This window comes from Oncorhynchus mykiss, chromosome 2 (genome assembly GCF_013265735.2).
Source record: "Oncorhynchus mykiss isolate Arlee chromosome 2, USDA_OmykA_1.1, whole genome shotgun sequence".
Taxonomy (NCBI): Eukaryota; Metazoa; Chordata; class Actinopteri; order Salmoniformes; family Salmonidae; genus Oncorhynchus; species Oncorhynchus mykiss.
The window spans coordinates 33,557,541-33,569,804 of record NC_048566.1 but is presented as its reverse complement, the minus strand read 5'-3'; the positions used below and the strand labels follow the sequence as shown (position 1 = coordinate 33,569,804).

At 45.9% G+C, this 12,264-nt stretch overlaps 1 protein-coding gene across 7 annotated transcripts in view; it reads left to right on the top strand.

Moving 5' to 3' along the window:
• syngap1b (synaptic Ras GTPase activating protein 1b) overlaps nucleotides 1-12,264 on the top strand; it is a 67,956-nt gene that overhangs the window by 21,186 nt on the left and 34,506 nt on the right. For 5 of the 7 annotated variants that reach the window (XM_036946417.1, XM_036946405.1, XM_036946399.1 and 2 more), the window contains 12 exons: nucleotides 728-881; nucleotides 1,470-1,568; nucleotides 3,447-3,686; nucleotides 3,941-4,270; nucleotides 5,941-6,085; nucleotides 6,207-6,351; nucleotides 6,501-6,737; nucleotides 7,002-7,203; nucleotides 7,520-7,728; nucleotides 8,037-8,250; nucleotides 8,589-9,185; nucleotides 11,280-11,720. In XM_036946417.1, coding sequence (XP_036802312.1) covers nucleotides 728-881; nucleotides 1,470-1,568; nucleotides 3,447-3,686; nucleotides 3,941-4,270; nucleotides 5,941-6,085; nucleotides 6,207-6,351; nucleotides 6,501-6,737; nucleotides 7,002-7,203; nucleotides 7,520-7,728; nucleotides 8,037-8,250; nucleotides 8,589-9,185; nucleotides 11,280-11,720 — 3,013 coding nt within the window. The remainder of the gene's footprint in view (nucleotides 1-727; nucleotides 882-1,469; nucleotides 1,569-3,446; nucleotides 3,687-3,940; nucleotides 4,271-5,940; nucleotides 6,086-6,206; nucleotides 6,352-6,500; nucleotides 6,738-7,001; nucleotides 7,204-7,519; nucleotides 7,729-8,036; nucleotides 8,251-8,588; nucleotides 9,186-11,279; nucleotides 11,721-12,264) is intronic. The other 2 variants (XM_036946398.1, XM_036946389.1) reach the window with 2 other exon arrangements.

Genomic DNA, 12,264 nt, shown 5'->3' with positions numbered 1-12,264 from the left:
GGAAGCTGTAACCTATACGACACCTCGTTGACCCTCCAGAGAACCTTGAATGGCCCAACAAACCGGGGGCTCAGCTTCTTGCAGGACAGGCGGAGTGGGAGGTTCCTGGTAGAGGAACGGGGGTCGTCTGCTCCTTTTGACGGTGGACGGCAGGCTGGAGTCTCACGTGGGCATCGCTCCACACTTCTGCATACCTGAACCACTCATCAACCGCAGGAGCTTCAGTCTGGCCCGTGATCCACGGAGCCAGCTCCGGCTGAAAACCCAGAGCACACTGAAAGGGGCTCAAACCAGTGGAGGAGTGACGAGCAGACTACGTCCAGAACTCACTACATGGAAGGAATCGAGCCCCCAGCTGCGCTTCCAGGAGGACTAGGAAAAGAGAATAGCAAAAGGAGTACGGGAAAAACACGCTGGTTGACTTGACTAAACATATAAGACGAACTGGCGCAGAGAGACAGGAAACACAGGGATAAATACACTGGGGAAAATAAGCGACACCTGGAGGCGGTGGAGACAATCACAGGAACAGGTGAAACAGATTAGGGCGTGACAGTGACATGTTCTAAAACTTTTGACCGGTAGTGTATATGTGGCTGTTTGGCTGTGGGAGAGTTACCCTTTATAACCACAGTTCAGACTGCTGTGTACTGTATCCTTGATGCGGTGTAATGTAATGTATGGGACTCACTCTGCTCCTCTCACTGTGTCTCTGCTCCCCACCCAGAACACGCCTGATGCAGAGCTTCAAAGAGTCCCACTCCCATGAGTCCTTGCTGTCTCCCAGCAGCGCTGCCGAGGCGCTGGACCTCACCCTGGATGAGGACGCCATCATCAAGCCCGTCCACTCCAGCATCCTGGGACAGGAGTACTGTTTCGAGGTGACGCTGACATGACCCACACACACACACAATGACCACAGATAGTGCTACTAATTAAACCTGGGTTCAAATACTATTTGAAATCATTTCAAATAACTTTGCTGGGCTTGATTGAGCTTGCCTGGTGCACTGGAACCAATAGAAGAAAATAAAGTTCAAATCCTGCCCATCTGCCACTCCGGGCAGGCTAAAGCAAACACATTAACACATATTAAAGATTTCAAATAGCATTTGAACCCAGGTCTGTCTACTATTGTTACTAATGCTACTAATGTTGGGTAGAAGTCTCTCCATTGGCATCAACAAAAGGATTTATTGAATAAGGCTGTGATTTTTTTAAATCTAGTTATCTGTGGAAAAGATATCAAAAAGAAAGCCAACAAGCGGCTCGAAATGAGCTCATGTCCCAAGTTGATTTGTCACAGAAATTTGTTGTGAAAACGGCTTTCACTGCATGGCTCACTTTCCCATAGCCGACGTGTACATGACACAAGTCTCTATGATTTAAAGGACGTTGTTATGCCACTTGTCATCTTCTCCCAAGTTGCTAATGGTTGTGGCTGTTGATGTTACCGTTGGTAACCTCAGGTGACTACGGCTTCAGGAACCAAGTGCTTTGCATGTCGCTCGGGTGCAGAGAGAGACAAATGGATCGAGAATCTTCAGAGAGCTGTCAAACCCAACAAGGTGGGGAAACAAGGACGAGAAATTAAGTTACTTCTCTGTCTGTCAGTGCTTCTCTCCTTCTCCCCTGTCTTCAATATGTCTGTGTCAATCTGAGCATTTCCTCATTTTGTTTACTGTAACCTCCATGTGCTCTCTGTTTGTCTGTATCTGTAATGTGTAGTGATCAAATACAGTACATATTAAAACACAGCACTTCTACACCATCATCCGAGTTCAATAAAGGACTAAAAAGACGCAAACTCAGCACTTTAGATGCGGTTGATTAAAACAGATCTTCTAATTTCAGCTCAGCTTGATCTCCTAGGTCTGCGTAATAGGCCCCTCCCCTCCCCTCCCCTCCCCTCCCTCTTATCAAAAGAGCCATTACGTGGGACAGATAACTGCTCTCGATGGCAGCAAGGGAGCTGCAGTTATTAAGGCAAACCGAGAGGAAACATCAGCCCGAGTGGATTGACTCATCCAGATGCTGTGACTGCAGGGTTCCTGGCCTGAATCACGGGGCTCCAAGGACTCGACACGGGGGCTGCAAAATACCCTCTGCACCCGCATGAATCTCCAACCAGATAGATGATGGGAGAGATAAGACGAGGTGCGACGTCGATAGAGACCAGGATGTTCATTAGGTTTCGCAACCGTCGCTGGGCAGACAGACGCTCTTGATTCTTCTTCCTATTGAAATTCATGATGAACAGTTGAAAGGGTTGTATCGGCGGACGTCTGCATTTATTGTCAGGCGGCATACCAATGGAGTACTTAAGAAATAACAACTTTGGAAAATTGGTGATATACTTAGCAGTCGAAATTTGGTATTAAGAGCTGAGCTAAGCCAAGGCTGAGCGATCCAGTGGCATTTCAGACTAGTTAAAATGACTCACCCCTGACTAAAACATCACTCTGTGCAATCTGCACAGCACGCTCTCCTCCCATGGGGGGATTTCAGACATAGTTGGCTTTTTGTAAACATGTTCAGAAAATGCAGCTCTCTGCTGCAACATTACCAATCACACGTCCACTTTCTGTCTCTCATGCCTCCAGTACATATGTGTTATCTAATTTATCTCCAGTACATATGTGTTATCTAATTTATCTCTAGTACATATGTGTTATCTAATTTATCTCCAGTACATATGTGTTATCTAATTTATCTCCAGTACATATGTTTGCATATTGCTCTTAGACTGTTCTTAATCAGTGGTGGAAAAGGTACCGAATAGTCATAGTTGAGTAAAAGTAAAGATACCTTAATATACAATGGCCCAAGTAAAAGTGAAAGTCACCCAGTAAAATACGACTTGAGTAAAAGTCTAAAAGTATTTCGTTTTAAATATACTTAAGTATCAAAAGTAAATGAAATTGCTAAAATATACTTAAGTATCAAAAGTAAAAGTATAAACCATTTCAAATTCTTTATATTAAGCAATCTTGACAGCACACTTGTATTCTTTTATTGACGAATAGCCAGGGGCACGCTCCAACACTCGGACATAATTTACAAACGAAGCATTTGTGTTTTGTGAGTCCGCCAGATAAGAGGCAGTAGGGAGGACCAGGGATGTTCTCTTGATAAGTGTGTGAATTGGACCATTTTCATGTCAAAATGTCACGAGTACTTTTGGGTGTCAGGGAAAATGTAGTAAAAAGTACATTATTTTATTTTGGAATGTACTGTAGTGAAGTTAAATATAAATAGTGAAGTACAGATACCCCAAAAAACTACTAAAGCATGTTTACTTAAGTACTTTACACCACTGTTCTTAACCCACTCAACCCTCCCTCTCCCTTTGGCTTTCTTTTTCTCTTTGGTCTTTTCCCCTTTGGTTTTCTTTCCTCCCTGTTCTGCCTTGTCCTTTTGCCACCCTCTCTTCGAACCCTCTTCAGGACAACAGTCGGAGGGTGGACAACGTGCTGAAACTCTGGATCATCGAGGCGCGGGAACTTCCCGCCAAGAAGCGCTACTACTGCGAACTTTGTCTGGACGACATGCTTTACGCACGCACCACCAGCAAGCCCCGGACTGACACCGTGTTCTGGGGTGAGCACTTTGAGTTCAACAACTTGCCAGCCGTCCGCAACCTACGCCTTCATCTCTACAAGGAGACTGACAAGAAGAGACGCAAGGTGAAGGGACAACTCTCTCACAAGTGTGCAAAACTGGATAAAACTGGTTAAAATGACATTTTTGCAGGCTGGTTAAAGCTGTGGTTTAATGACAGCAACTTGCCCAATGATTAGGCGTGGAAATAAATATACTTTAGTTTCATTACTATCCTCTTTTTCTCCTCTTTCTTAAAGGCCCAGGCCCCATAACTCTTGACCACAAAGTCCCACATTAAGTTTCTCTGATTTATGCCTTATTTCCCCTCTTCTATCAGGAAAAGAGCACATACCTGGGACTGGTCAGTATCCCTATCTCCAGCATCACGGGCCGACAGTTTGTGGAGCAGTGGTACCCGGTCATCCAGCCTAGCGTCCTGGCCAAGGGGCAAGCAGGGGGCAAGATCATCAATGCCTCCCTACGCCTCAAGTCCCGTTACCAGACCATGAGCATCCTGCCCATGGAGCTGTACAAGGAGTTTGCCGAGTATGTTACCAATAACTACCGGACTTTGTGTGCGGTGCTGGAGCCTCTACTGAGCGTGAAGAGTAAAGAAGAGGTGGCCTGTGCGCTGGTCCATATACTACAGAGCACAGGGAAAGCAAAGGTAAGTATTGGCATGAAACTGAAGTTGTTACTTCAGTAGTACACGGTACAATGCAAGGTCATATTCCTGTATACACCTACCTCACTGTATCCTGTGTATATACCAGATAAATGCTGTTTTTGATTTGATAACATAATATTGATGGAACAGGAGTAGGGGGGGGGGGGGGGGCATTACTGCCAAATAGATCAGTGTCATAACCGTATTCTTTAAATACATAGGATGTGGTGTTGTGATGTAACCAGTGTAACATGTGTCATGCTAATGTAACCATCCTATTACTTGATGGCCCATGTTCTACCAATATGTCATGCAGACGGGCCATTGTTTACTTTACTGGCCACACTGGATATTCATTCAGTCCTTGAATTTGGGCAGTTCATGGTAGGGCTCAATGCCATGCTATGTAGAAGATGTGCTGAACAGGCAAACATCGCTTCCATTGGTCGATTATCAATCAAATTATTATTGAATCACAAAACGTAACAAAACATTCCATAGCATTTTTTACCTCTCTTTTGGAATTTTCCACAACCACAACTTCTACAACCTCAGGTTCCCTTCAAAATCAGACTATCTCCACCAGTATCTCCCTGAGAAATACATGTTTGTGTGATGGCAATGTACCAAATGTATAGCTAGATGATGCATTGTTTGGGTGGTCCTAGGTTGAAAATGCTGTCAACCATCTAGCTAGCTAGCATTATCATCTACAAACCAAACACACTATCATGTCAACAATCTGCATATCTAGCTTTAGCTAGTTGAAATAAAGGCATTGGGCATCTTGTGTGGTTTATGCAGTGTATACATGATGTAGCTAGTTATCATTAGATTCTTTGAGTACAAAACAGTCCAAATACAAAGATGTCAGCTAGCTAAGTAGCCATGTTAGCAAGCTTGAACATTGAACACACTAAGGTTAGCAGCTAATGTAGCTAAAAAACCCAGTCTAAAAACGCAACCCAACACTTACCTACCTGTTCATGAGGAGGCCATTTCGGCAACACTCTTCCACCTTTCAAAATTAATTCCAATGTTTATCCGGTTTCTGGATTGGTCATGAGCAGTCTTTTTTGTGCTTCTTTTTCTCTTTTGGGGTCGAGTTTATTCAGATCCAAGAACTGAGAATGATGCTTGTTTCTGTCTACATTTTCTGAAAATGCTGACCCTGCTACCAGGACAGTTTATCTGCAAACAAGTTAGCTAGCTTGTTTGCTTCGTCTGCTCTGTATTTGTTTCTGGCGACTGTAGCTTGCAAGTGACTTTCACTTCCTCTCCAGCTCCGGAGCATGGCAGCAGGGTTGTTTGAGTAGATAGGATTTAGTGCGAAGACACACCTTGCCTAGAAAGCCAGCCCAAGGCGGCTCAGGGCTCCATCCCCTTGTTTTCGTTCAAAGTGAAAACACAACAGAAGAAGTGGGGCGGCATGGAGGCGCCCACAACCTGCGGATTCTATCTTTAAGGCACTATGAACTACAAAATGAACACTAGTTTGACTACTTCTTGGTTTCCTTACCAAACCATAAGCCAAAAGAGATAACAAATTACATTCTGACCTCAGGAAAGGCGTTATATCCTCAAAATTGAATTTGAGAGTACCCAATAGATTATAATTGAATGTTTTAAAAAGAAAGTCTATGCTATGTTGACGTTTTGTTTTTTCCCAGGATTTTCTTTCGGACATGGCGATGTGTGAGGTAGATAGATTCATTGACCGAGAACACCTTATCTTCAGAGAGAACACTCTGGCCACCAAAGCCATAGAAGAGTACCTCAAGCTGATTGGACATAAGTACCTCAAGGATGCAATAGGTGTGGCCTTCGTATGCTTCACATTAATCACTCAATACATGTTGTTGAACTGTTCTTGCTGTGATATATTCATTATCTTTCTGTGTTTGCCTAATGGTCAGTGATATTGTGTTTGTTTCAGGGGAGTTCATAAGGGCACTGTATGAATCAGAAGAGAACTGCGAGGTGGACCCCATGAGGACACCACCCTCTGTCCTTCCAGATCACCAAGCCAATCTCCGCATGTGCTGCGAACTGGCACTCTGCAAAATCGTCAACTCCCATTGGTCAGTAGACCAAAGACCAAAGACTTATTTACAGAATTTTGCTTGTTGAACACCAGATTTGCATTCAGTTGTTGGGATACACTGCCTGACTAAAGCAGAATATCCTATCAAATGATAATAACACACTGAATATTTGTATCTCTCTGCAGTGTGTTTCCTCGAGAGCTGAAGGAGGTGTTTGCCTCGTGGAGGGTGCGCTGTGCGGAGAGGGGGAGGGAGGACATCGCAGACCGCCTAATCAGCGGCTCCCTTTTCCTGCGCTTCCTGTGTCCGGCCGTCATGTCCCCCTCCCTGTTCAACCTGACCCAGGAGTACCCAGACGAGCAGACATCTCGCACGCTCAGCCTCATCTCCAAAGTGGTGCAGAACCTGGCCAACTTCTCCAAGTCAGTTCATTCATTCACTACAACTTATAATGTTATGCTTATGCTAAAACTTTTGTAATATTTCGTATTTTTCCAGGACACAGATTAAGCCTAATCCTGGACTAAAAAGCGTGCTCAATGTAGAATCTCCATTGAAAGTGTTTATTAGTTATTAATCCAGGGTTGGGCTAATTCTGTGTCCGGGAAACCAGCCAATGATGTAATCTCCGTGAGTATACAGCATTTTGACAATTCTTCTTCTCTCACTCTCTCTCGCTCCCTCAGATTTGGTATGAAAGAGGAGTACATGTGCTTTATGAATGAGTTCTTAGAGATGGAGTGGGGCTCCATGCAACAATTCCTCTATGAGATCTCCAACCTGGACAGTGTGAGCAACGCGGGGGGCTTCGAGGGCTACATCGACCTGGGCAGGGAGCTGTCCATACTGCACAGCCTCCTCTGGGAGGTCATGGCCCAGCTCAGCAAGGTAGGGAGGATCAGGGTAAATATTGACAATATAACCTCTACAACATATGACCAATAAAAAAGTACAAGTTACAGATAACCAATGTGGTGTTATTCAATAATGAATAAGTCCAATTAGGACTCAGGACAATAAAATAACTATGTATGGTCTTGACACACCAGTAATCTGAAAGTATGAGTCAGTAGAATGAATGGAATGATTAAGTATACTTGCAATTTTCAAGAATAAGATACTTCAACAATTGAACCATTTGAATGCTTTTCCTATTGCCATTGCTAACTTGTATTCATGTCAGTCTTCTAACCCTAACCCACAGGATGCCATTATCAAACTGGGTCCCTTGCCCCGCCTCTTGAATGACATCAGCATGGCCCTGCGCAACCCCCACCTGCAGAGGCAGCCCAGCCACCAGAACCAGACAGATAGAGTCCATGAGAGACAGACGGAGAGGCTGCTCTCACGACCCAGCTTCCACAGGGGAGTCTCCTCGGAGTTTCAGAATCTCATGATGAAGGATCTCAACAGGTAGTGCCCTGGCTTTATTTAATCCTATGGGCCTATTTCCTGGAAACAGGTTAAGTATAGTCCTGGACAAAAAAAGCACTTTGAATGGAGAATTTCAGTTGAACATACTTTTTTGTCTAGGATTAGGTTTAATCTGTGTTGGGGAAACCAGCCCTAGGAGGATGGTTGGTTGGTACGTTTGTAACGGTTTTGCCTTTCCTGCCATAAGGCTGTAGTTGGGTTGTGGCTTTTATACAAACTTGTAATACACCTATAACCTTGTCATCGTCTTCTCCAATCTGTTGCCATGTGTTGTTGCCTTTCTTAAGCTCCATAGATATCACTCGCTTGCCTTCCCCTACATCTGGTGTGTCCGGTGGGGGGGTCATGCCGTCTCGTGCTCATGCTCAGCTGAGTTTCCAAGAGCGCGATCACCCACATCGAGCCTCCAAAGACGTTTTCTATGTAACCCGCCCTCCCTTGGCCCGATCCAGCCCTGCCTACTGCACCAGTAGCTCCGATATCACCGAGCCAGACCACAAGGTTAGTTGAATTCTAGAGTTTTGATAGCATTAAGATATGTTAGGAGCCATGTTCTACAGGAAATTATGTAAACTGCACATCTCCTTTCCATGTGGTAGCCAAGTCTGGCAGACGACTGCAGGATAGTATGGCAGCTATGCGCTCATAGGAAAATGATGCATGTACCTTAGTGGTAAGTCATGGGACATGCAATTCAGGCATACAACCACCCCTCTCAATAGATAAAACACTTGATCAACTTATTGGCACTTAGAATTGGGCACACAAGGGTGTTAGCTATATCAATCTAGTCTAGGTGCTCAGTGTCAATAAAGTGTATATCTATGATGGACCTCCAGGACTCCACAATGAACAGCGTGTCTAACCTGCAGTCGGTGGCCATGCTCAACTCCTCCCAGGCCTCCATCACCGGCATGGGCAGCTTCGGAGGGCTCAGCAGCCAGGGTGGAGGAGGCCTGGGCTCAGGCCTGAGCGGCCAGCTCCGGGCCGGGGGCCGCCACTCGGCTGGCTCGGGGGGATCCAGCATGTCAGGGGGCCTCCGGCTGAGCCAGTTGAGCCAGATGGGCACCACCACCGACTCGCTGTCCCAGCAGCAGCAGCAGCAGGCCGCCGCCCTGAGATACCCGCTCTCCTTCCAGAACCCCCTATTTCACCTGGCCACCGGCACTGCAGATGGACCCCACCTTCACCACCAGCACAGCAGGGCCCATCTCCCGCCGCCCCTGCTCCTGGCCCCGGAGCCTGACCCCGGTGGCTCGCACCAGGCCTACATCCCCCAGTTCGCCCACGGGGGGTTCTCCCGCAGCGAGGACCTGTCGACCCTAAGGACCGGGGCAGGGCACCTGGGGCAGCCAGCCATTATCCACTCACACAGCTATAGTGACGACTACAGCAGGGCTGATTACGCACGGCGGCAACTGTCCATGCACGGGCAGGTATGGATTAACTTAAGGTCAAGAACGTGTTTACAATCGTGTTCTACTTTTGTGCAAATTAGCCTTTTTGTCTCTCCTACATGATAATAATTTAAGTCAACATTTGTTTGTAGCCTACATTACCGTAATTTCTGGACTATTAAGCGCACCTGAATATAAACCGCACCCACTGAATAAAAAAAAACATGTATTTTGTACATAAATAAGATGCACATAAGTGCATATGTGCCTACCGGTACATTGAAACAAATGAACTTTACACAGTCTTTAAACGAAACACGGCTTGTAACAAAAATAAATAAGCTTTTAAACGAAACACGGCTTGTAACAAAAATAAATAGGCTTTAACGAAACACGGCTTGTAACAAAAATAAATAGGCTTTTAAACGAAACACGGCTTGTAACAAAAATAAATAGGCTTTAACGAAACACAGCTTGTAACAAAAATGTAAAAAAATAGCAGTAAACAGTAGCCTACCAAGAAAGTCATTGGTCACTATCTTCCTCCTCCTGTGCACTGAAACCACTGAAGTCATCTCATTCGGTGTCGGAGTTGAATAGCCTCAGAATTGCTTCATCCGATGTTGGATCGTTTTCATTGTCGCTCTCGTCATTTTCATCCGGAGGCAAATTCCCCGCTGAGCTCATGCTGCCTTCTTCAACACGCAGCAGTCCAGCCTTTCGAAACCCGTTGATGATAGTGGATTTTTTGACAATGCTCCCCGCTGTCAGGACCCACTGGCAGACTTGACCATAAGTTGCTCTTCGCATGCGGCCCGTTTTAGTGAAGGATTTCTCCCCACTTGTCATCCAAGCCTCCCACTGAACACGGAGCGCCACCTTAAATGCACGATTTACACTGATGTCGAGTGGCTGCAAATACTTTGTTGTGCCCCCAGGAATCACAGCTGGAATTGAGTTTGTCCTCTTGATGGCTTCTTTCACAGAATCTGTTATGTGGGCCCTCATGCTGTCCAACACGAGCAATGCCTTGTTCTTGTGAAAGAATCCTCCCGGTCGCTTGCCGTAACACTCCGTATGCCATTCATGCATTAGGTCTTCCGTCATCCATCCTTTCTTGTTGACTTTCACAACAATTCCTTTCGGGAATTTTTATTTTGGCATCGTCATGCGTTTAAAAATCAACATCGGTGGAAGCTTTTCTCCCGATGCCGTGCAGCTCAGAACACAGGTGAAGTGCGTTTTTTCATGCCCAGGTGTTTTCACCGTGACGGATGATTCGCCTTTCCTGTTGACAGTCCGAGTGAGAGGCAGGTCAAACGTCAGAGGAACCTCATCCATATTTATGATGTCGTGCGGGCCGATGGAATGCTCCGCTATCTTTGCATCAGTGAATTTGCGGAAGTTTGAAACTTTTTCCTTGTAGTCGGGAGGGAGCTGCTGACACAGACTCGTCCGTACCCTGATGGCCAGGCCTTTACGTCTCATAAATCTTAGACACCACGATGGTCCACCTCTAAAATCCTCAAACTTCATTGCGGTGGCGATTGTTTTGGCTTTCAGTCGGATCTGCACAGTTGAAACACCTCGGCCGTCTGCTCTCTGTGTGTTGACCCAGTCTTCAAGCTCATTTCTAGTTCGGGCCATCTGCTTTTCTTCCCTCTGAAAGCTTTTGTTGTCTTTTTGCACTGAGTCAGTTCCTCACGCTGCTGTTTCCAACGTCTTATCATCGACTCAATAAGGCCAAGCTCCCGTGCAGCAGCTTTATTTCCTTTTCCAACAGCCAGATCGATCGCCTTCAACTTGAAAGCTGCATCATATGCATTTCTCCGTGTCTTTGCCATGATGAGGGTGACAAAATGACTACCGTAATCAGAATGATGGGAAGTTTGAGCGCGCTCGATTTACGTCACATTATGTGACGGTGCTCAGTTTTTTGGCGGCATGAATCTTGTGAAAGCGGGAAAAATCCATAAATTAGCCGCGTCATTGTATAAGCCGCGAGGTTCAAAGCGTGGGAAAAAAGTAGCGGCTTATAGTCCGGAAATTATGGTACTAGAATTAGCATAATGTAAACATCTGAAACAGGTTGAAGGCCAGGATAACTTGGTGTTCTCTAATTGCCCTTGTTAGGATAATCTTCAACAGCAACAGCAGATGGGCATGGCCTCTCAGACTGGTACCTCCCACTCCTCCCTGGCCACACCCCCCTCCACAGTCCAGCCCACGCGCCAGAGCTCCATCGCCCCGCCTTCCGCTCAACGCGTCAAATCACAGACCTCCCATCAGCTGTCTGTCAGTGCGGCTGCTGCTCCCACACCATCCGCTAAGACACGACCGCCCAGTGCCAACCTATCGCCAGAGTCGGGCTACGGAGGTCGGCAACAGGCACCGCGGCAACAGCTGTCGGTCAAAGACAACACAGCCCCTGGACTGCCCCACCAGCAGAGCTCTGTCAGGGAGAGCCAGGGGCCACAGGGAGGCACTACAACGACCATACAGCAATCGCAGCAGCAGCAGCAACAGCAACAACCACAGCAACAGCACCTGCTGAAACCTTCCATCAGCAAACAGGTATGCAGGCTACTGTACTCTATTGTGTAGTTCAATCTACCCTTAAGTCTGACAACAAGCTCATAGCTGTCACTGTTATTTTCTCTCACTCTGAAAAGAGCATTATATACAGTGGGGCAAAAATAGTATTTAGTCAGCCACCAATTGTGCAACTTCTCCCACTTAAAAAGATGAGAGAGGCCTGTAATTTTCATAATAGGTACACTTCAACTATGACAGACAAAATTAGAGAGAAAAAAAATCCAGAAAATCACATTGTAGGATTTTTTATGAATTTATTTGCAAATTATGGTGGAAAATAAGTATTTGGTCACCTACAAACAAGCAAGATTTCTGGCTCTCACAGACCTGTAACTTCTTCTTTAAGAGGCTCCTCTGTCCTCCACTCGTTACCTGTATTAATGGCAGCTGTTTGAACTTGTTATCAGTATAAAAGACACCTGTCCACAACCTCAAACAGTCACACTCCAAACTCCACTATGGCCAAGACCAAAGAGCTGTCAAAGGACACCAGAAACAAAATTGTAGACCTGCACCAGGCTGG